The sequence below is a fragment of the Cyprinus carpio genome, chromosome A7 (assembly GCF_018340385.1).
Source record: "Cyprinus carpio isolate SPL01 chromosome A7, ASM1834038v1, whole genome shotgun sequence".
In the NCBI taxonomy this organism is placed as follows: domain Eukaryota; kingdom Metazoa; phylum Chordata; class Actinopteri; order Cypriniformes; family Cyprinidae; genus Cyprinus; species Cyprinus carpio.
This window is the reverse complement of record NC_056578.1, coordinates 36258045-36283592: the sequence shown is the minus strand read 5'-3', so window position 1 is coordinate 36283592 and position 25548 is coordinate 36258045. Positions and strand designations below refer to the sequence as shown.

The following is a 25548-nucleotide window of genomic DNA, read 5'->3' as shown; positions in this document are numbered from 1 at the left end:
ACCTCTGGAAAGTACATGAAAATGCACTATTTTATTGTCCATGAATTCTTGAGCTTCAAAATTTACTTGAGTAAACATTCAATATGCCATAAACATTCTGCCCAGGTCACTGACTTGAGCCGATCAAGCTGTGAACACATAGTAAGACTGATGACGACCTGATCACACCAAAGACATATTAGATATTTTCATGATGCTGTCATCTAAATCCTATTGGAAGAGCTAGAACATGGCAAGTGGCTTGCATATAAATAAATAAAATAATCTTATCTAAGTGTACTGCATTAGATCCTGAGCTATACATATTCAAGATATTCATAACCTATTGAAAGTCATTCAACTGGTTTGATGTAGAGCGGTTTATACATTTGCCCTTATTAGGCGACAAGTGACCACAAGAAGAGTTTTTATTGGTGGAAACAGAGCCTTCCATAATATTCCATCACTGTAATAAACAGGGGTTGCAGTCTATATCCTGTGTAGGCCAGTCAGGTCCTTTCTTCTTGGATCCAGTAAAACAGAATGACTATTTGAGAACACTTCCAGTCTTCTGTTCCTAAGTCAGACTCATTGTTAACACAATCCGAGACAGACTTTGCATAAATACATAAGAGAGTTTGTTTGCATAGTTGCAAGGTGGCCACGGAGACAGAGAGAGCGCCAGCGCTGGACCGACTTCCCTGTAAAGTGCAGTGTTGACTGTCAGTGGTTACCTGTGTGGGCAGACAGACAGCGCTGGTAAATGAGCTGTAAGAGCGGAGTGAATGACGTAAAACAGTGTGGAATTACATTTACCTCTCTCTGAGAGTCAGTGCAGGGTTGTTGCTGAGGAAAGAGAGCTGCTGCTCCAGGCTGCAGACACGAAAGGCCAGGTAACACGACGACAGGATGAGCAGGATAATGCTATGGGACAGATGTCAGACTTACATAAACAGCAGAAGACCAGAACACTGTAACTATACTGTACGTGACTGGCTTGAAACTAATTAGAGCGATGAGATCACGGAGAGCCTTTACGTATGTTCAGCTGGACACTAGATGGCAGTGTTGTGGGTTTCTTTGTGATTTAGGAAATAAAAAATAACACACGTTGGCCATGGTCTCTGCTAGTGCTAAAGGCATGCAGACTACAAAGTAAATGTGGGACACATTGTTTAAATAAATTGAGTATCTCTAAAATATATATTGCCCATGAGATTTGGATTTTCTCAAGTGTAGAGCATTTGTTTATTTTTTTCTGTTAATTTATATATATATATATATATATATATATATATATATATATATATATATATATATATATATATATATATATATATATATATATATATCAAATAGTACATTTTTAAATAGCAATAAAATAAAGGTTCTGAAAACTAACAGTGTTTTAACATCTAATGTGTTTGGTGGGGTTTGTTTGAATTTGTTGTTTCATTATAATTTGCAGGTCCCAATATGTCATTTTATTTTGTTGAGATTGTTGTTTTAAAACATTTCTTCTGGTAACATCTCTTTTACAGAGAGCAGAGTATTTTTCTGAAAACAAACAGCAGACCCACTGGCATGTGCACGTGGCACTGCACAATCTGGATAGCCAGTTTACATGCATGGCAGTTTACTTGTCCAGTGAGTTTATCCCTGCTGCACCACATAAACTACATAAATCAGGCCACATGACGATGGGGACGGATTACTGGAACAGGTGGACTGGCAAGCAAATGCAAGTTTGTGCGTCCAAGCAATGAGAAAATCTCCCCTGCCTCTTGATTTGATCTATTTATAAACCTTAGAAAAAAGTTGACTTTTTTTTTACTGAAGTATGATTAAATACGCACAAATGTTTTCGGATTTGAATTTCAATTGAAGACTTTTGACACACTACCTGTGCTTCAAATGAAAGGTGATATAAGGGATTATTTTGTGTATGAAAATAACATAAACCACTGAATAAGGTGTATTGAAATGACACACCAGTCTCTGTGACTGCATATATGTGCAAGTAAGAAAGCAAGCATGGACACATAGCAAGGATGTCCAGCCAAACTCACAGCAGGATGAAGAACTTCAGTAGCTGGTACTCCATCTGGCCCAGTTCTGGTATCGTCTCTGTCAGGAGGATTTTCTTGGTTTCCAGACTTTGATCTGAATTGGACAGAACAGTATCACGGGATGAGGAAATGCATGACACAATGATTTAAGTCCCCTTAAAGATTTTTAACATTTTTCTGATTCTTTTATAAATACATACAGTTCTCATATTAACCAAGAGACTACGTGGGAATTTGTTGAAAAAAATATTTATATTATATATGATTATATATATGATGGCTTTTAACATTATACAAACAAGCATCTGTTAGTCTTAGAAGAGGCTGGTTTTTAAATGTTTTATCTCTGCTTTCTAAAATCTCTTTCTGGGCTTAATCCCATATTGCATAAAGGACCAGCTTCATATCCACACACACTGAGAGAACCAAGCACTCACAACATGAGCAGACGTGTGACGTGATCAGCTTGCTCTCGAATAGAATGAAATCATTAATGGACATTTTTTCATTCCATCCCAGAAACATTTGATAAAATGGGGACATTAACTGCCAGTCTGGTCTGAGAAATTAATCTGCTCATGGCTAATACGTTTGCTGAACATCACCTGGATTTACCATCAGCAGCACAGCACAAAGAGACCTGATAATGTGCAAGGCTGGGGGATTTTTTTCTCTCATCGGTTGGCAGAATGTTATATTCTTGTCACATGATCTCTTTGCAGTACACGTTTATTTCAGTAAGTGCTATCCAATTATTTATCAAGAAAATAAATTCACTTTTTGCATTCATAAATCTATTTATGTGAAACTTCAATATCTTATCTCATAAATCTCATAAGTAAAAATAGACATGAAGGTTGATATTGCTTGTCTCATTTCTAACCACATTATTGTATATAGTATTTTTACCAAACATGTGTGACTTTTCCATCACCTTGCTAGTCATTTATAATTACAAGAGATTTTATTTTAAACCACTTTATAAAGATTTTTTAGGTCAAAATTCATCTTTCAAATGAATAGATTTTAAGCCATATACAGGATCAACAGACAGACTGTCATCATGCAGCTTGCAAACCAATCTTATTTTACAAACATTCACAGCAAGTAATATCTAGCTGATGAAATATTTAGAACAGACCAAATCTAGAAAGATTTATTTCACTGCTTACTTTTTAAATACATAAATATAATACTCATGTTCTCCAAAGTTTTCAAATCCCCTTATATTTTCCATGACTGTGGGAACCCTGTATGGTGTAAACTCAAAAAGGAGTTACCCAAAAAACGATACTTAAAACTAAGATTTTTGATTACGTGCAACGTGCTAAACTTTGCAGTACTGAACAATTCATAACTTTTAACCCATCATTACCACTTTCAATAAAGGTGTGTGTGGCAGTACCATTCTAGGATAAATTGTGATTATCATATACTGGTGCTGGTCACATAATTAGAATATCATCAAAAAGTTGATTTATTTTTACTAATTCCATTCAAAAAGTGAAACTTGTATATTATATTCATTCATTACACACAGACTGATATATCTCAAATGTTTATTTCTTTTCATTTTGATGATTATAACTGACAACTAAGGAAAATCCCAAATTCAGTATCTCAGAAAATTAGAATATTGTGAAAAGGTTCAATATTGAAGACACCTGGTGCCATACTCTAATCAGCTAATTAACTCAAAACACCTGCAAAGGCCTTTAAATGGTCTCTCAGTCTAGTTCTGTAGGCTACACAATCATAGGGAAGACTGCTGACTTGACAGATTTGTCCAAAAGATGACCATTGACACCTTGCACAAGGAGGGCAAGACACAAAAGGTCATTGCAAAAGAGGCTGGCTGTTCACAGAGCTCTGTGTCCAAGAACATTAATAGAGAGGCGAAGGGAAGGAAAAGATGTGATAGAAAAAAGTGTACAAGCAACTATGTGTCAAAAATGTGGGGGAGATTCACAAAGAGTGGACTGCAGCTGGAGTCAGTGCTTCAAGAGCCACTACGCACAGACGTATGTAAGACATGGGTTTCAGCTGTCGGATTCCTTGTGTCAAGCCACTCTTGAACAACAGACAGCATCAGAACCGTCTCGCCTGGGCTAAAGACAAAAAGGACTGGACTGCTGCTGAGTGGTCCAAAGTTATGTTCTCTGATGAAAGTAAATTTTGCATTTCCTTTAAAAATCAGGGTCCCAGAGTCTGGAGGAAGAGAGGAGAGGCACACAATCCACGTTGCTTGAGGTCCAGTGTAAAGTTTCCACAGTCAGTGATTGTTTGGGGTGCCATGTCATCTGCTGGTGTTGGTCCACTGTGTTTTCTGAGGTCCAAGGTCAACACAGCCATATACCAGGAAGTTTTAGAGCACTTCATGCTTCCTGCTGCTGACCAACTTTATGGAGATGCAGATTTCATTTTCCAACAGGACTTGGCACCTGCACACAGTGCCAAAGCTACCAGTACCTGGTTTAAGGACCATGGTGTCCCTGTTCTTAATTGGCCAGCAAACTCGCCTGACCTTAACCCCATAGAAAATCTTTGTGAAGAGGAAGATGCGATATGCCAGACCCAAGAATGCAGAAGAGCTAAAGGCCACTATCAGAGCAACCTGGGCTCTCATAACACCTGAGCAGTGCCACAGACTGATCGACTCCATGCCACGCCGCATTGCTGCAGTAATTCAGGCAAAAGGAGCCCCAACTAAGTATTGAGTGCTGTACATGCTCATACTTTTCATGTTCATACTTTTCAGTTGGCCACGGTTTCTAAAAATCCTTTCTTTGTATTGGTCTTAAGTAATATTCTAATTTTCTGAGATACTGAATTTGGGATTTTCCTTAGTTGTCAGTTATAACCATCAAAATGAAAAGAAATAAACATTTGAAATATATCAGTCTGTGTGTAATGAATGAATATAATATACAAGTTTCACTTTTTGAATGGAAAATGGATAAATCAACTTTTTGATGATATTCTAATTATATGACCAGCACCTGTATACATGCTATTTACATGTAACTTCAAGGAAATTAACCAAACAATTAAAAAAAACTCTAGAAAACCATAAAACTATGGCATCATTTACAGAAAAATATCTAAATACCTTTTTTGGTCAGTCACTCACCCTCCAGAGGCTTGTCTGCCTGAAAGGGGGTATCTACAGCACTCAGGCCGGCGGTGGAGTTTCCCAGTAAGTCAGGAAGAGAAGAAGCTACTGACACAACTGACGGCTTCCTCCTCCACTTCAGCACCGGAGGAAACTCATCTGGTACAGGGAAAACTTCGGGGACAGGGAACTCATCCTACACCAAATTAAAGCACATTCTGTAGTGCTGCTTGCACTGTAGTTTGCAGGTTGTTAAGAAGCCTTTTGCACTGAAATACCATTTGCAAAAGTTGCATAAACCATCATATTACACCTGAAGTATTTAGTATGCCATTAATATGCCATAATGAAAGTCTAGTTTGGGGTCTCTAGAACCAGAGCAATCTAGACTCTCAAACCTACCAGAGATAACGAGTTAGGCTCCTCCATGTACTGCTTGAGGCTTAGGATCTTCTTCCCATTGACCTGTATGACAGACAGAAGCATGACAACCCCCCACTTGCCATAAGGCTAACACTGTTTACATGTTCTCGACATAATAGCCCAGAGGTACTGTCTAAACTCTCACCTGTAGATGTGTGCAGATGCGTCTCAACACATCATAGACGCTATCTCTGGACAGTAGAGATACGAACACATACTGTGGGTGGAAAGGACACAAACATGAAGAAAGAGTGAAGAAATGTAAACAGAGACCAATACACGGTGGATGTGGCACGTCCATTTACATTCCTCCTAAAAAATCCAGCTATAGATGGTAGCTGTGTTTTTAAATATGTTAGTTGGTTTCAAACTAGTCTAAGCTGATCTTTAGATACTCAAAGTCAGTTTTGATGGTTAGAAGATCTTGGACCTTCAAAAACGTGCACCAAAACACAGCTTCTTTATGACCTTAAGTTGGAAAAACCTGGTTATTTCAGCACAACTCTTTACCTTTGACTGGTTGGTCAACCACCTAAAGCAGATTGGACCACACAAAAATAAAGGTTCCAAAAGGGGATTTTAGCAGTGATGCTAAAGAAGAGCCATATTGGATTCCCCAAAGAAGCTTTCAGTGAACAGTTTCTTAGTGTTAAGAACATTTTAATAATCTAAAGAACCTTTTTCTAATCTAAAGACAGTTACCACCATAAACTAATTTTAGCTGGATTTTCCAGCAGAGATAAAATAATGTGTGAGTATGAAGACAAACCACTTTGGTTTAATTTAACAATGTAGCCACATATAATCTCACTACCAGGAAAAGGATCACATTTGTAGGGAACACTATGAGTGCATCAAAGCTGATCTCATGTGGCTTTGTGGATTAGTACAAAACAAATGCAACCTTGAAAAAAAGTCGGAAAAATAATGAAATTATTTGCACATGAACGACTAAACAAATTCTCAAAGGTACCCAACTTTTGCATGAATGTTCACATGAAAAAATATTTGAAAGCATGTTTGCAAAGGGCAGTGGTAGCAGTGGAAAATTAGCCGTTAGCTTCATGCAAATGAATTCATTATTTGGGAGATGTCATGTATGAATAAACTATATTGGTTGTGTAAAAGAGATGCGAGTGTATTCACAAATTGCCACCATTCAAACTTTATGATTTAGTTATTGCAGAATTTTGTATCCAAATTTAAATGCATAGTAGTGGTTGCAATAACAACTGCCTATCTAGGATTTTACCAGGTGCACTTCAAAGCAGCAATATTCATTTTTCACAATGACCATTTTTGTTTTGCTTTTACTGTATAGGAAGAAAATGGCTGCCTTTAAGAAATATAGAATTACTGACTATTCACAGGCATTAACCATCAAAGCAATGTCCAATAAGCTGCTCTTATCCTGCTTTCAACTGCTCATATTCCACAAGTTCTTCAGTAATATGAGCTAACTGAGGCCTTAACTGAAAAGATGCTGAGTTCACTGACCCGCCCAATGGAAAGAAAAAATACTCATGAGAAGTCAATGAATTTCCTCTAGAGATTAATGAGGTTAAAATGGAAAACAAATCAAGTCTGCAACAATAAGACCTCAAAATGAATTCAAACATTTCTCATCAAATAATTTCATTACCAAATTATCTGAGATATGCAAGGCATATTTATAGTTGCATACTATTGTTATAGTACATGTTTTATTTGTCTATTTTCATTTATTGGAATTTTTGAAGAAACAGATAAACATTGAAGAAAGATAAACACAGTCCTCTGAATTTTTTTTTTTCTTCTTCTAGGGTTTCAGAAGAGATATCAAATAAGTCACAAACTGTGCTCAGATTTGCCAAGATACCAGAGTCTGAAATCAACTTTTCAGTAGAGATTTCAGGAATTCAAATGTTTCTCTTAAGAATTCTACAAGACCAAATTATCTGAGCAATGCTATCCATGTTCATTTCAGTCTATTTCTATTCATCACCAAGAAATTTTAGAAGAAACATCTGAAACACAAAATTTGATCTCCATTAGGTTTCCTGAGCTTTGAAATCTCAATCTCCAAATAATTATAAAGTTTAAACTAAATTAATAATAAAGTAATCTGATCACAAATCAATTCTTTGCACTGGCCAATTGTCAGATTACTGAATAATGCGCTTCTTTTCCAAACCAGTTTTACTTTGCTGACAAGAATCAACTAAACAAAAAGGTATAAATGCTGACAGGTGTGAGATATGCTGACAGTATGACAAAGATTCATACTGTGACCTAAAGTCTCAGTGTTGCATCCATTTGCATTTTCACTGTTTTGCAGCAGCACCACAGCACATGCTGACTAAGCTTTGTATTTCAATCTGCCGGTCGATGACCTGGAATCCAGTGGAAATGCACCTTCTGACTGCTGTCTGTGGTGATAGCCAAGCCATTAGGAACCAGACCTGCTGTCTTATGTTTCTTCACCAACCGCACGGATGCAACAGGAATGGCCACCTGAGAGGCAAGAGAAAGTGGCAGAAAAAAAGGAAAAAGTTCCTTGTTTCAAAGTGCGTCTTCAATTACGAATTCTTGCACACAACATTTTTCCACTCAAGGATGGAAACCGGACCAGCTGAATCTAATTACTAAATAACATGGTGCACAAAGGAACGATATAACATTACGTTTAATTCAGTGTAAAAAAAAAAAAAAAAAAAAAAAACACAACATGGCGTGCAGCCAAAAGTACACAAAACACCAGTCATTCTATGCAATAATTTCTTGCGAATTTGTTAATTCGTATTATACGGTTATTCCTTTCAAGTTTATTATGATGCTAAAATTGTACTACCTTATCAACCAGAAACAAGAACCATTCTGTTTTGTGTTGTTTCCAACCCTGTGACATTCAACTCCACAATATTTTGAGTTTTAAAAAATGTAAAAGGAAATGTAATAAGTTTGTATTTTTCTATCACAATATCTATATAATATTTGCATTAACGATATGAAACTTTCCATGGGTTTTGTAATCATTATTGCAATTATATATTGTATAATTATAATGAGTATATTGTAATTATACAGTAAACTGATTTATTAGAAAGTACAGTTAAATTGATACTTTCACAATGTACTCAGCTATTTATATACAGGCCTTAATACTTTGGGTACTACGGGAAAACATAATTTGATTTGACAATCATTTTTCTAATTAAATGTTAAAAAATTGCACTGTTTTCTAACACAAATGATACCATTTTCCTGAGAATGAACTTTCCAGTCATGTCTATCCCAGCTATAATCATCAGCAAAGACATGATGCTCACCTTGATGTCTTTACCAAAGAGGTTGGCGTAGAAACACAACCAGTTTCGAGAGATGTAGAGTCGGCCTTGCAGCAGGATGTCTCGCAGCAGGGCGCAGGAGTAAACTAAAGGACGAGTCATAAGTGCACTTATACAAGAGACTGAATAGCATCAAATTCTAACTTATTTCACTTGAACTAGCCCAAAGCATGTTGATATCAATGTCGGACAGATTGCAACAGCATAACATTTCCAAACATCAAGATGAACATGAAATTCATTTGGGTCCAAATGACTGAAAATGGGGATCCCAATAACGGAATAAAAGTTTTAGGTACAATAAAAAGCATTTTCATTAATATTTCACTAGTGGTAAATTTATTATTAACTAGTGTTTTCAGACCTTTGCCCCTCTCTATATATGATGGACATTTTTATAAACAAAGCATGTGTGTCCGTTAGAAGATGTTACTGAGGTAAACAGTAACACTATTACAGTCACTTTACAAGGAGCAATAGATGCAGCAATGTAAGAGGTTGCAGTGGAAGGAGAATGACAACAAACTTACCTTTCATCAGGAGCTCTTCTTTAGGAACGCTCTGGAAAAGCTTGTGGTACTGTGCATTGTACTTGCTGACGGTCTGTGAGGAAGCAGAGGAAAGAGAAATCAGCTGCTTCGCACAGCTCTTCTGCAGCCTGGCTCTTTCTCGTAAGGTATGTGAGCTCTGCACCAAGCTGAGCATGCTGACACGACACAAACACTCCACACCAACCAAGAGGCAGCCTCGCAGATACCCCGTCCCTCTCCACTGTCCCGGGACACAAGAGCCAACTTAGCTTTGTCCTCTTCCTGTGAGCTAACACAGCGTTTCTTCTTACTTCAGAAGCATCACTCTCTCTCTCTCTCTCTCTCTCTTTCTCGTTCTCTCTCTTTCTTCACTGCCCCGTCACAGGCACGGAGCAGAAACACCCACTGCACCTTAATGAAAAAAAGCTTGCTTGTTTCTAGCACATTTATCTTCACCGGCACTCTCTCACTCTCGCTCCCTGCAGCTCAGAGCATTTCAGAGCACACTGATGCACAACAGATCATTAGGATGATGGATGTTCATTATGTAGATGGGCTGATCCAGTAAACTGTTTGTAAGCTGTGATAAATTGCAATATGTCTTAATTCTATAACCAAGTCTATAGGCCTGGAGGTGCAGAGCTAATCATTGTGTGACAGTATCGACAACTGAGACCTTGACTCAAACTTCCTGAGTAGCAAAGCTGTGGTCAAATAATCTATTCTGAAATCAACCAGATTACTCAAAGACAGGCACCAAAATCATTTGTACAGAGACCCAAGACATATTTAGACACTTAAAGGGGGTCATCGGATGCTACATGCACTTTTACAAGTTGTTTGAACTGAAATGTGTCTTGGCAGTGTGTGTACACAACCACCCTATAATGATAGAAATCCACCCAGTGTTTTTTTTTTTTTTTAATCTAGTTAAATCATTTACCCTTTCTCAAATTGAAGCGATTTAAGATGCCTGTATGTGTGACGTCATGTTCCAGATGTTACTGGAACATGTTCATACACTGAAAAAAAAAGTGTAGAAACAATTTACACTCAGCGATTTCTAGTAATTTTACACAAATAATTACACAGAACCAACAAGTGACACATTGAATTAAACCTGAAAATTTCAAGCGCAAAGACAGAAATATTATTATCTTTTAAAAAATACTCAAATAATAATTTTATTTATTTTAAAGTGCTTAATATGTTGAATGTTACTCTGCTAGGACACATGAGTACATCCACTAAAAATCATCACAACACCAGATGGGTAATAATAATTGCAAAAATGCTGGGTCATTCCGTGGATGTGGTGCCTTTTCCACCTCATGACAGCTAAAGAAGGATATGTTTATTTCTCAGAAAACAGCACTGGTTGTATAAAGAGAATTTGTTTGTCAGATCGTAAGCAAGAAACTTTTGAGATAACATTTTGGCAAGGTCAAGGTTTAGCTAGTTAGCATGGTCCCATTAGCCCCTGCTGGTAGATTCTGTAACTACACCATCTGGAAGCAAAACACATATTTCTTTGATTTACATAAATATTAAGTACAGTACAGTACAGATCTCCTTTCTTGTTTTTTTTTTTTTTTTTTTTTTACACGAATTAAGTCATTTATCATACAAACAGAACCTAGGAACATAGGAAAATGTTTAATCTGATTAAACTGCTTACAAATATTGCATATATTTTCAAATATACTTTTATTTTTATAGTTTACATACAGCCATTTTTAAATATGGTTAAGTGTCAAACTGTTTTTCGGGTCAATGTATTTACAGGTTGGACATGAGCTACAAAATGATATTGAACTGTATGTCATTTGGTACTTACAGATCCACGGTAGCATTTCTTGACATCTTCATATGACAGATCATCTATTAGATGTACCCTGTGATACAGAAAGAAATATGTAAGACGATCGGAAAACTGTGAACCTGGATATCAAACATGATTAGTTTCAATGAGAATGTTTTGGTAAAAGCACATTTAAAGTGAAGTAAAAGGGATTTTTTTTAAAGCTCAAAAACAGCTTTATTAACCTAAGGGTGAACTCATGACAGAAAATACATACAAGCTGATGATCCCCAGTCCTCCAAATATGCTCATGCTCAGGCCTAAGGCAGAGGGCTGTCCCATAACATGAAGCTTATGACTCTGACTCAAATGAGGATTCCAAATAAGAGCTTAAGACATTCACGTGACACGCAACATTGATTTTTGCACAGATCGATTTTTGTTAGATATTTATGAATGAACTGTCATGCAAACTTCTGTTACGTGGAACAAGCAAGGCTTGAAATTAACACCTGCCAAATGTGGGTGAAAATCAGGACACAATTCCACTTTTTTGACTTTTTCTTTTTTAATGGATGTCAGTGGAGTTTTGTGAGGGAACAGCTGATCATTTTATCAATCAATGTGCTTACCATGAATCGTTCATTTTGGAGTAAATTATATTTTGACATTTCGACAAAATAAATGCTGTTTTTATCAAAGAAGTCACTGAGAATTGTTTTCATTTCATTTTAATGGTGTCTGCAAACAATGAGTCGCTGTAGTAAAACTGAATGCCATTTAATCATCCAGAATTAGGTTAATAAATTCAAATCTAAGCTGTGGTTGTCAGGCGGTCGTGGTTTTAGTGAGCAAAATTTATTGGGGAAAACTAGGAATCTTGGGGTTCGCTCAGGAGGAACGGGCTTTGGTGGGTGCTCTGGAGGACCGGGTACTTGAGGGCGCTCTGGAAGGCGCTTACGAGGAGAGGGCTCTGGTGAGAGCTATGGAGGAGTGAGCACTGGAGGGTGCTCTGGAAGGCACTTATGGGGAGCGGGAACTGGAGGGCGTTTGGAGACAAAGGAGGGCTGGACGGGACCAGCGAAGACGAAGGAGACTCAGGAGATGAAGGAGAGCTTTTTTAAGCGCATTCTGGAGAGAGGATGGGGCCATGAACTCCAGGGGCAGCGCCATGTCCATCACCGTTGAGCCTGCAGTGGCCAGCAGACCTGACTGATGATTGGCTGGCCATCTTTACTTCGGAGAGGCCGGTGAGCCATGCTTTGGAGCAGCTGTTGGGCCTGAGTGATGTTCAGCCGGCCATCTTGACTTCCGAGCGGCTGGCGAGCAATACTTCTGATCCTGGGCTGAGGACTAGGGAGGAGCTTAGGAGAATATGGGGATGTCTGGGGCTGGACAGGCGGACCGAGCTGTTGGTATGGTATGTGGTGGTTCCTGGCGTGAGCTGGCAAGACCTCAGAGAGTGCCTCAGAGGGGGCTGGACGATGAGACTGAAACATTTCCTCTACTTTGAAATGTGAACTTTTTAAGAATAGGACGAGATTAACCAGCTCGATCATGGGATAATTACATACTGGAAGATCGCAGCAGATCGTCTCGTCATCCAGTCCCAGGTTAAAGCACGCACCAAGGGCGGCGTCATGCCAGCTCAGCTGGTTAGCAAGCTCAAGGAAATCCTCCACATACAGCTCCAACCTCCGACCAGCCTGCCACAAAACCCACAGTTTGTTCTCAGCCGACACTGTTGTCTGTTTATTAGGTCTTGGATTCTGTCAGACGGTCGTGGTTTTAGTAAGCGCACGACGAAGGAGTAGGAATAATGGAGTCTTTTAATGACCATAAACACACACATAGACCTTTCAAATAACATTAATCAAAGACAAAGAAATGACAGAAACTGGAGGCTAATAAAGGGCAAGCAAATAAGGAGCAAACAAGATGATTAATACAACACAGGTGGAAACTAATTAATGATCATTAACTAAATGAGAAGGAAACAAACCAAATAATGACAGACAGAAACTAAACAGAAACCAACACGTGACAGTGGTTTTGATAATATGGTTTATTTTTGGATATTTTTGTTTTGGCTTGTAGAACTTCTCAATGGCCGGCAATTTCAAATTTTAGTAGTCAGATTGGCTGGTGAGTGAAAAAGTTCATTTCGAACACTGGGTACAAGCGTTGAATTATTGTCATTACCCAATGTTTAAGAGTTGGAGTAACATAAGGGTTACAGGTTTGTCAACTTCTGGCTCAAACAATGGCATGATTTCAAGTGGGACCACCAGTATATCTGTCCAATGGCTTATAGTGTGGGACACCTGATGTACTTCACCTTTAAAACTACTCTGCTGCAGAGGAAACGTCCTGTAAGTGACACTGGATAAAAATGTCACCTTCAATGACAGCCAAGAATGAAATAATGACAACTAATGACGTCAGAAGCTATCAGAAATGAGATTATAAAATCATAAGTCATTCTGTACACTAACTCTCTATATTGTACGGCTCCTCATAGAAAGAGCTGTGGAAACACAGGCACATGGCCAAGAGTGCAGCAGAGTCTTCTGGCACAAATGCACATCTTCATCTCACTGTACTGATGCTGACAGGACAAATGCATGTGTTAAGCTTTTACCATCATTCAACCTAACAGGGAACACCACTACACCCACACTCGTGAACAAAAACATGTTTCTTTTCACACATCATTGTTCCTGAGAAGATAATATTATGTCCCCTCAGGCCGCATCTGTTTTTGCTGCACTATGCTGCTGTATCCAATAAAAATGAACATCCGAGTCTATTATAGATGACTGTATTCCTTTTGTTGCCATTTCACAGAGAAACACTGCCTCATGTAGTGCTAACTGAGTTGCGAACATTTGGATGCTTTAATTAAAGGGGTCATCGGATGCTATATGCACATTTACAAGTTGTTTGAACTGAAATGTGTGTTGGCAGTGTGTGTACACAACCACCCTATAATGATAAAAATCCACCAAGTGTTTTTTTTTTTATCTACTAAAATCTTTACCCCTTTCTCAAATCGAGCTGATCTCAGATGCGTCTGTGTGACGTCACAAAAACAGGCCGCTCCCATGATAGTTTGATTGACAGTAGCGTTTCAGCACAGACTGGACTGGCATCTTACCTTAGACCCTGAGTGAGCTGTCATCAGTCCACCATTGTTTCACCACCAGAGCAGATGTACACAAGAATGACTCCTAAAGGGCCCGATATGCTTCACACGAAATCGAAGAACAAACTGATATGACGTCATTTCGAACAAAATCAGGCCGAAACAAAGTTTGTTTTGAGTTCGTTTCAACAGTTCGAAACAGCTGACCAAAGCGAACTTTCTGGGGGAGTTTATTTTGGCTCCTAAACACCTTTGAGCTTCCATTGGTCCGTAGCGATTACGCAATTGGTGGGTGTTCTGAAACTCCACCTTCTTTGATGTGCAACCTTTTCAACCCTCACTCATCAAACACCACGGAGGTCCGAAAGGAGAACAACATCTGCAAGTCACTACTAACATGAATACACTGGAGTATCGAATAGCTGAGCTGGCACAAATATATATGCACCTTTACAATCGCTTGCAGAGAGACTTTAAAGATTCACAGTGAAAGCATTTAATTCCTAGAAAGAAATTGCAACGAAGCTTGGTGTCGATGGCCCAGAGTTATGCAAAAAGTGACGTAGAGAAAAGTTTTCCAAAGACATGAATAGAATGAAAGGAAAGAGTAAAGATAGCAAGTACCAAATACATGTGTTTCAAATAAATGTTACACCATACTGCTGCTGCTGTTGTTGTTCTTTCAATAAGTGAATTTAAAGGGTATACAATAAATGAAATGCCAAACGAACAAACAATAATAAACCTTTGTTTTTATCAAAAGTAAATCATGACACCACATAAAATATAAAAAGGTGTAACAATTTATCCAGTTTAATAAAATAAAGTAACAAACTGACTGCAATATTTTTTCCACATCATGCTAAAGTTTTCATATTATGAGCCATTCACACTTCCCATAAAGGACTGATTATGGAAATGGAATGGCTATTTTGTATTGCAAACATGATACTTGACTCCGAACTGCTGCTAATCATTATTCTTTTGTCTATAATATTCTGACCATTGGGGCCTGTCTCACACCTAGATTTCCTGCACTTCTTCATTTCATCATTGTTGTGTTTAGAGGATACACGCGAGCATCGCAACACATGTACACATTAATCTACACCCCGCCTCCAGCAGCTGAGCGGGGGTGTTGGAAAGTCCGGAAACAGTTTACCGTCGCTCAGCCTTTTCAAACTTCTTTTTGCCCCAAATGATGAACAAAAACGAACTTCGTTTGAAGTATATCAGGGCCATAAGCGATTGAGGTGTTTTGTTGTTAGATGTAATAATGAACATAGCAGTCTTTATTTACTCCCGATATCTGAATCACTAAAGACGTAGTGGATTACGTTTGTTTTGAAGGGAGTGCACCCACAATCTACCTTAATGCTACAGTAGAAGTGAGTATAAGGGTTTTTAATTAATCTTTGCAATCGCCTTTCCTGATAATGTGCTAATTAGCAAGTTTCATGATGAATGTGGTTAAAGTAAACAGTCCCGCAGAGAGCATCTCGGAAGAGAGGGGTGGGGTCAGCAGAGCTCATTAACATTTAAAGGAAAATGCTATATAACGGCTTGATCTGAAAAGAGCTGTTTTTGACAGGGTAAAAAATGTGTTTTTTACACTACCATTGAGAGATTTTAACCAAACTATGTTACAAACTTTTCATTAAGACCCTAAAGAATCATATCAACTTGAGGAAAATTGGCATCCGATGACCCCTAAATAATAAAAACAAATAGAAATCCCCAGCAGTATCTCAGTAGTATGTGAAGCTGTGAAGCACAAATATGCTTCACACGGGGTGATTCTAGGATTTTCAAAATGTTTTTTTTTTTTTTTTATGGGGGGGGTTAAGTGTATTAGATATATATACAGTATATAGCCCTATATATATATAATAAAAAAATTTTTGACGAATAGGAGTGGTATGTTAAACTTATATACCAAAAAGTGCAGTATTCCACTGTTTTGCATAGATAACATAACTGAATAAGCCAAATACAAGTCTTCATGATCTCTCACTCACTCACTCACACACACACACACACAATTTTACTGTTTGCATTTCTAGTAGCCTATAAAATCCTGTTTTGTTTAAGCCCAATTTTGGGTCAAATATGGACTAACCCAACTGTTGGGTAAAATTTTTTATTTGAAAACCAAAATTTAACCCAACAGTTGGGTTAGTGCATATTTGACCCAAAGTTGGGTTGAAACAACCCAGCATTTTTAGTGTACATCCCTCATTCCTTAGCTCAAGTATGCAAACCTCTATGCCACATTCACTGGAAAATGTATTACATTAAATGTAAAATTTTCAAATTAAAATGGCAACATGATTGTTTTATAAAGCAGGATATACATTAATATGTGCTTCATTTTCACTGGAGAAAACAGCTGTGGTGTTATGAGGGGTGAACGCAGCGAAAACTTAGGCTACAGGAGATGGGGAGCTGATTGATATTTTGTAAACTGTATGTATGAAAAAGAATAGAACTGCAAACTGCACAGATGCAGATATTATAACAATCTATCGTTAAACACACACCTTGTCCTCTGTTTCTCGCTCTGCGCCGCCATGGTCTGCAGATTGAAAAAGAATGCGCTGAAAGACGGGGAGGAGGCTATCTAAGTAAGTCTGCCGCCGTTTTCATATGAAATTTAAAGGGGACTGAGCACTGATCTATAATATAGAACTGGATTGCTCATGACGTCATTAAAGTGAAGCAATTACAGTAGTGAACATCATGAACATGATAAACATCAGACGGACACGACCTCAGCATATATAACAAACGACAAAGTGCTCATTCCGAAATCTGAATTTATTCAGAGAAATAACTGACTATATACAGTACGGATTTAAAGACATAAAGCTTTATTTCCAAGATAGTAAGTTAAGCTTTTCATTTCATTATAGAGCAACATTAACAACATAATTGTATTATTCCTTGATATATATTCAAATCCATTTCTGATGCTAATACATTCATGTTTAATAATTGCTGAATAATTATGTTCATAAAGAAATAAGCTATATTTTGTGTTGGATCATTACCTGTGTGAGCAGCAGATAACATCTGAAGTAAACATTAATTTACATACACATAACATAAAAACTATTCCCGTTTGACTGATTTGCTTCAAATCGGGTGATTTTAGGACAGCGGTTTGAATGTGACTCAATGGTGCTCTCTGCCGGTAGAGATTAGTAAGATGGCGGATCGAACACTTCCGGTGGCTTCACTGCCTGCTGGCAGTTTAGAACGCGATGAGCGATCCAGTCATATATAGATCAGTGGGACTGAGGCGATCACAAATTCGTGTACTACAGTTTATCGAGCTGATCGCAAAATTTTAGGGGGGCTGAGTAGTCATTTATGGGACTTTAGCCCCTCTAAAAATGGCCTAGCAACGCCCATGGCTTCACATATATGTGAGAAGTGTTTTTCAGAGCTTCCTGTGTGGTGAGCGAGTTGTGATTATGTTTAGAATGGCATTCTGGGGTTAGTGGCAATTGGCTCTTGCACCTGAATTATTTAATTAGGTTAGCCTGCAAGGAAAGGAGGCTTATGAAATATTTATTGTAAATAAATTCATGGGGGTTATTGTTTTGTTATTACTTCTTTTTAGAATTAAATTGTTTTGTATTATATTATAGTGTATATGATCACCATCATGGACATTAGTGTCCTTTCTAACTAACCATATTCAGGGCCATATTTTTCATACAGAAAAATATTCAGTATCCCAGCACATTTTGTAGCTCTAGTAGTACTAAGGGAAAGAAATCTCACACACAAAAAAAATGTCATTTTAAAGGAACAGTTTGCCAAAAAAGGAAATACTCATTCCATCCAAGATGTAGATGAGTTTGTTTCTTTATCAGAACAGATTTGGAGTGGAATGGGTCCGAAATGTGGAATGGGAATCTTTTAGAGCAATGGATCCTCTGCAGTGAATGGGTGCCATCAGAATGAGAGTTCTTGCAGCTGATAAAAGCATCACAATAATCCACTATTAATCCACACAACTCCAGTCTTTCAATTATCTTCTTGTAAAGTGAAAAGCTGCAGGTTTGCAATAATCAAATCCATCATTAAGGAGTTTTAACTTTAAAGCGTCATTTTCGCCATCCATAATACATAATAACGTTTCCTCCAGTAAAAAAAGTCCATCACCTGTTGTCCTCTCACATCAAAATTCATCAACATATTTGTTTAGAACTGTTTTCATTTGTAAGTGACTAGATTACAAACCTGCAACTTTTCGCATCACAAGATAATTGATGGACTGGAGTAGTGTTGATTACTTGTGGATTATTGTGATGTTTTTATCAGCTGTTTGATCAGTCATTCTGACGGCACCCATTCACTGCAGAGGATCCACTGGTGAACAAGTGTACCAGTCAAATGTAATGATGTAAAGTACATTTTCAGAATTTTATTTTTTTAATAGGCTTGGCTTTGGTATCTGGTATCATTGCATATACAGACAGTCTGTGTCTCATTAATAAACATTCATTCAGCAGCATTAAAGTACCTTAAATAAATTAAAAAGTTTCTCTTTCTTATTCAAGCAAAAAAAAAAAAAAAATGACAGCAAAATATAAATAGAAAGATATACTGTTTTGTGCTATCCAGACATGAGTCACACACTCTTATTATGCTGGGCTCTGGCGTAGGGTGACTGCAGCATGTCACGGTTGTGGGCTCATCTTGCCCTGCCTGCGGAGGTGGAGAGTTACCAGACTGGCAGGGTGTCTGTATGCCCTTGGCTGAGGTTCTGCATAGGCAGGCTGATTAACAGCCAAAATGCATCTAGAGCAAGAAAGAGAATATGTCCCAGTGGTAGTGTAAAGTCAATAATTCATCTAGAAGCAAGTAAAACGGGACAAAGATTGTCAAACTTGGATTTTTACAGAGGAAACATAATACAGCCTTTATGATACTGAGCTGTTCAGTCATTCTGCCCTGTGGATGTCAGCTCTCTGAACGGATGACTGTGTGAGCACATGATATAGTGCTCAACTAAACCCCATCTGGAAACATTCCTACAATTACACTCAGCCACAGAATGGGCTTATATAAGGGTGCGTTCACACTTTTTGTTCGGTTCGTTTGGTTCATTTGGTCCGGCCCAAAAAGGAAAATGATTTATTTGGTCCTGGTCCGCTTAGCATTCACAGTGGCATTTTTGACAGTGAACCTAAACACACCGAACCTAAAGGCAGAGTGATATGTTCACAACCTGATTGGTCGGCTTGAATGACATATATATTGTGATGGAATTCACGGAACACCCCAAACAAAAGGTGCATTAGACTTAAAACAGCGATGCGGGTGTAAAATATTAAAGCACCCATTAACCGATCGGTCTGCTCAGCGCCACTTTAAGTCGAACACAGCTAACGCCATCTGCTGGACTAAGTGCGCTCATTCTTGCATGTACATATCATTTTATTTTCGCCACCTGCAAACTCACAAGGAGCTCATAAAAGTCACTTTACTTCATCGTTGCTCCATGTTTGCCCTCTGCTCATTTTGTTTTGGTTACACCATGTCGTCAAATCATGTCGCATAGCATCGCATCATGTCTTTACTTCCTGTTTTTGGTTCGTTTCGAAGTATTTGGTCCCTGTTGCGTTCATATTTCATTCAAACCACACCAGAGTTTGTTTGGAAGCGGACCGAGACAGCTAAAAAGATGGATTTTGGTCCGCTTCCAAACAAACTCTGGTGTGGTTTGAATGAAATATGAACGCACTTGTTTGGTGTGCACCAGGGTTCGGATGGCAGCAGTCACACTTACTCAAACAAACCGCACTAACAGAGCAATCGCACCCGAGTTTGTTTTAATCGAACCAAACATGACAAAGTGTGAACAAACCCTAAGACATGCACTACACATATAATGGAATCTGCCATCATGTGAATTAGTGTTTGAGTCAGTCCCAAAATAAAATTCTTAAAAATTCAATAAAAATTCTTAAATGAGAGGATTAGTTCACCCAAAAATGAAACCCTCAGGCCATCCAAGATCTAGATGAGTTTGTTTCTTCATGGGATTTGACATCACTTGCTCTCCAGTGTAAATTTCATTTTTGGGTCACATGAAGATTTTTTATTTTTTTTCTAAAAAACTTTTTTTTTTAAAGACCTATGCTTAAATCAAATGCATAAAATTTTATTTTGCCTAGAGACAGATTTCATAATAAAACATGTCAGTCAGCTTAATGCGTCAGTAATGGTCGTTTTGCATGATGGAAACGCTTTGCCTTGCATAACATAAACTGATTTTATTCATTATAATACTGATTCTAATTAATTTGGGTGTTAAAATATGTTCTCAAAACTCTGTACCGGTTGTTTATGGGCAGGTTATAGAGTCAGTCACAGCATTTCAGCTATGATTTTCATTTGTCACTTGTACTATGTAGGGTCACAGTGAAACTGTAGCCTATAGCAGCATCTTAGAACTTTGGGGAAAACCCACACCAACACAGGAAGAACATGGGAACTCCACAGAGAAAGGCCTTCTGACTCAAACCGTGAACCCTCTTGCTGTGAGGCAACAGTTTTAACTGCTAAGACAAGATGCCGTCTGCTAGCATAAACCACAAAATACTTTAAACTTTCAAAATAGTTTAAAACCAGAATATACAAAGGTGAAGTTGAGTCTACTTTCACTAGACAAGACATAACTTGCCTGAAATGCATGTCATCATCCTTTGAGGGCTCTGACTGATCATGAGGTGTTAAGAGGCCGACATCTTCAGCCTGATCCTGATGATCACTCATAGTCTTAAGCCTGCAATACACACAAACACACAAAACAACACGTCATACATACTTCTAATACACAAACACAAAACATGTAGTATTTTCCCACAGCAAAAGAGCGCCTGCTATTTCTGGGGTACAATTAAAAAGGTGTTATAAATGAACCACTGCTGCACTACTGTCACCATTAACACTGCATGCTGATTGGGCCTTCTCTCTCCCTTGTTATCTTTAATTGGGACGCTACAATAGGCTGGAGTTCGAGTCATCGGTGTGTGCACTGATAGACCGTTTCCTGTTTTTGAAGGTCACACCATTTGATCCACCGCTTAATGCACACCAGAGACTTAACGCACACTGCTGCGTCACACATACGCAGCTGTTGTGCTGCACCAGCAAATCGCTTAACTAGCAGTTATCCTGTTGGCATAGTGCTAAATGCATCTACAGGACAGAAAAGAGATGAGGGCAAAGTGCAAGGTCTGCAAACTTTCTATGTTTTTAAAAATACAAAGAAAAATACATAGATAAGAGGATTAAATTGCCAGTGCATGATAATGGTAAAGGGACGACATTTAGCTAAATGATGTTTCCTGCACTTTAAGGGTCACACATATTTAATTATTAATATTTTCTTCATTTTAATTTGTAGGCTATTTAATAGTAGACTATTTAGTTTTTCAGATATCTCTGACCCTCAGAATGAAGCAGGGCATTTTGTGCTGCTGTGCCTTCAATCAGGGCCCCTCTTCTTTCTCTCAATGTTAGTGCGTATTTAGGCTGTAAGATTGCAGGATAACTGCTAATCCATTTAGCCAAATCAACTTTAGCCTACAGCACAGAAGCCTCTCTTAAAGGCACACAGACAATTTATTGCTTCCTGGCAACAAGACTGATTACAAAATTGGCATGTGTTGCAAAAAAAAAAAAAAAAAAAAAAGGAAGCCTTTTCGCTCTGAATACACAATTTCGTGGCTAAATGTGTCTAAACAATTAATCTGGTAGTTAAAACCAGTTAATCATTCAAACCTGAAGCACATATACAATAATACATGAATAAAATATAATACTCATCTAAAATTAATGCTTTTTGGTTTTATAATTAGACATACTGTATAGCTAATATAGTATGCCATAAGATACAGCCACAGAAACTAAAATAAAACAAATAAATGAATAAATAGAAAAAATATATATCTGATATAATCTGTTAATGTTAATGGTTTACAGCAGGCAATGACAGGAGGTTGGCTGTATTTGTGTAAAGGGCCCTCAGGGGGGTTCACAGCAATAACAGAGAGGCAGCTGTACTGCAGGAGGCTAATGGGCCCATTCTCATGTACATCTGCGGGTTGTAACTGCACCCCAGGCAGTTGACACACAAGAGAGCTTTCTGATGGATACTTTGCAAACCATTCACACTACATTATGCCATTTTTTTGTATTCAGATTGTGTTATGGGGACATGCAAGTGAGTTGGAAGACACCTGTGTGATGTTTTTTGTTAGTAACAGTCAGGGTTAAACAATTAAACACTTGGGAAAATGAGGACAGCCGCTCTTTGTTTCATTTTGACAGTGCTGGAACGCCTTTGAAAAACATTTTTCTTCCCCTGCCCTTACAAACATGTCATCATATTTTCTGCCAAAATACTCAAGTTACAGCATAGTGTCACCTTATTTTTGATTATGGCTAATGCCATCACTGCTGGTATTTTGGCAAAAACTGCAGTTATTGTAGTACGTTCCTAAAACACTGAACTCTCATATCTGATGCACATCATATAATGGTGACATTATTGTAAAAAATGTAGTGGACTCAGTGGACTCTTCCTGTGAGTGACCTACATTACAGTATCCTGCGGGCCTGCTCCACTGCCCTTACTATTTATAAACATATAGGCTAGCACTTTATATAAAGTTTATATGGAGTTGATATTGCTTTGACTAGTTAAAATGACTTGCAGAATAAAAATATTCTACAGTGTTTGGTACAGCCTAAAGGAAAATATCTATGGTGTTTAATTGTGTAGTAAAAGCTAACCTACACTGACTTTGTGTACACAGATCTGCTTAAATTAAAGTTGGTGTGACATGAAAGTTAAATAAAGTAATTTTATAGCCGCCTAGTTCTGTAACCGTCGTGAAATCACTAATGCAGTGCTCGAGCGAATTCCTTAATAAAATGATAGGGAACGTAACATAATAAATATAAATGTCATATGATATTTTTTAAAATGAATAATAAAACTTAGCCTACGCCAAACGATTGCCAGGCAACATAGCAACTTGGCACATTAATACAGCTAAAATTAATTAACTTAATTAGTGTACAGTCACAGATGCGCGTAGTGTTTTGATATTTCTTTTACAGCGGCTTGTAGCCTACGTGACTCATACTTTGGAATTACATCTAAATTACTAATTAAAGTCAAGGACAATTAAATCACACTGATCAAATAAAGTGGCAATCTTTACCAGAAATCAAATTAATACGTATGCATCAAAATCCAAGTGAACAACAATCTAAACCTGCTGTGCGCATTAATTTCTGAATTCATAACAGCAGACGTCACTACGTTCGCCTGAGAAACCGCGCTAGTTGACACGTACCTGACGGACAGGAAATATCCAAACCCTCGTTCGACGTGTCCCATAGAGGTATATCAGTGTAAAGAAAAAGCCATCATTAGCGGTGAGTCCGAGTTTCTAAAGGGTCATGGGTGTGATGTCTTATGAGAGCTGTAGCGTCAGCAGCATTAGAGACTCGTGCTGTTATTAGGAAGCTTCGGGAACTCTCGCCGGATTATGAACTTTCGCACACACATTATACAGACTGACTGACATGATGTAGCATCTGCATAAAACCCATTTGTTCGTTAAATCGTTCATTTTCCCAGTCCAGCCAGTTTCGACAATGGCTGACAAATTCTCATAACGATGGAGTTCATGTCCTATGCAGACGTGTATGAAAATGGATCGGGTTTGTGTTTACAATTGAACACAAGAGAGGCTGTATTTCATGTAAGGTAGCCTACTGTCATAGAAAACACATACAATTAAAAAAGACTTTCATTTAGTAGGCTAGCTGTTTAAAACCAAGATAACAAATGTATATAGTAAAGATTATGTAAATTAAAAAGTTCAAAGAGATGTAGGCTACACAAGATTCCAAAGTGAAAATGCACAAAATTTGAGTATTGCTAGTAATAAAGCACACACAAATAGAAAGGGATCATTCAGTTCGACGATGAACACAAACTACACAGAGATCAGTTGAGTTTTTAATAGCTTAAAGTTCAGCATTAATAGGCTAACAGACAGTACACATACTATTTTGGCACCAAATCAATTCATTATAAAACACAAGACTCTTGAGGCAGTCTGGGAGAAATGCATTGTGGCCTCACCGGTCACGGGTGCGACAGGTCCTGGTGCTGTGACCATGGGGGTGTCTCTGTAGATCAGGCCCCTCTGCTGAAGGAGCCTCAGAACTGGCTGCATATATAGTGCATCCCATGAAATCCCAACTGTCCGATGCAGACTTGCTAAGCAGCAAGAGGAAAAGCGTACTTCCATGCCCTTGCAGGATATCAGAGGAAAAGTTATTGCCTCAGCATCTCCCTGCCTCCCTCCCCTCCCCCTCCCAGCAGAGATAATCAGATTTTATATTTACACTCAACAAAATCATCCTCACTTAATCTCCACTTCTGCATCACATTGCACATAAAAGGCACCTTTTGTTACAGACAAAGAACTTTACACAAGCTGAAAGGGCTTTATGGTTCTTACTGTGCAAATACTCTGATGATTCACAACAATTACCCTTTCAGACATTTCATTGTCATATGACTGTCTAACAGCATTATAGCAATATTAAGGCAAGTGAATTAAAATGCTAGGGATTTGGAATTTCATGCATCCAAGATATTTAATGGCGAAGCATTGCAATATTTCCAGCAATTGAGCTGGTCATATTTTATAAACGTATAAACACATTTTTTTTTTTAATGGTTAACAGCATTCCCACAGTAATGGAAAACTTTGAAATACCAGAGAATTAAAAATAAAAAAGGCCTGAATATACCATGTAAAATCATTCTTAAAAAGTCAATATTCTACAGTGCATATACAATTTTCTAGTGTTTCATTGGCTATAAATTGCATAACCTCTATGAAATGCTGAAATGCTTTGTTAATATTATCCAGAATTCATGAACGATTGGGGAAACTCATTTAGATACATTGGTTAAACATTAAAGAAGGAATGAATAGGATAAAAAAAAAGCCTGATAGAGTGGAAGTGGGTGTCCTCTAGTGGTAACTGGAACTTACAGTGTTCAATATGATAATTTACCTGAAAAAGGTCTTTAAAAAACTAAATAAGATG

At 37.9% G+C, this 25548-nt stretch overlaps 1 protein-coding gene across 5 annotated transcripts; it reads right to left on the bottom strand.

Annotated features, from left to right (window-relative positions):
* On the bottom strand, positions 1–25495 carry LOC109093649 (GRAM domain-containing protein 2A-like). 5 transcript variants are annotated; one of them, XM_042760990.1, is made up of 12 exons: positions 24569–25495; positions 21086–21187; positions 11277–11334; positions 9440–9512; positions 8892–8995; positions 7978–8076; positions 5729–5800; positions 5563–5625; positions 5179–5356; positions 2049–2142; positions 796–903; positions 1–713 (listed from the first exon to the last, which is right to left on the bottom strand). In XM_042760990.1, the coding sequence occupies exons 1-12, from the start codon at positions 24676–24678 to the stop codon at positions 710–712; spliced, it is 1065 nt and encodes a 354-aa protein (XP_042616924.1). In that variant the 5' UTR covers positions 24679–25495; the 3' UTR covers positions 1–709. The 5 variants fall into 5 exon arrangements, with proteins under 5 accessions (XP_042616924.1, XP_042616926.1, XP_042616927.1 ...); XM_042760992.1 differs by lacking the exon at positions 24569–25495 and adding an exon at positions 23772–24509; XM_042760993.1 differs by lacking the exon at positions 24569–25495 and adding an exon at positions 21855–21979.
* Between the last annotated feature and the right edge of the window lie 53 nt (positions 25496–25548).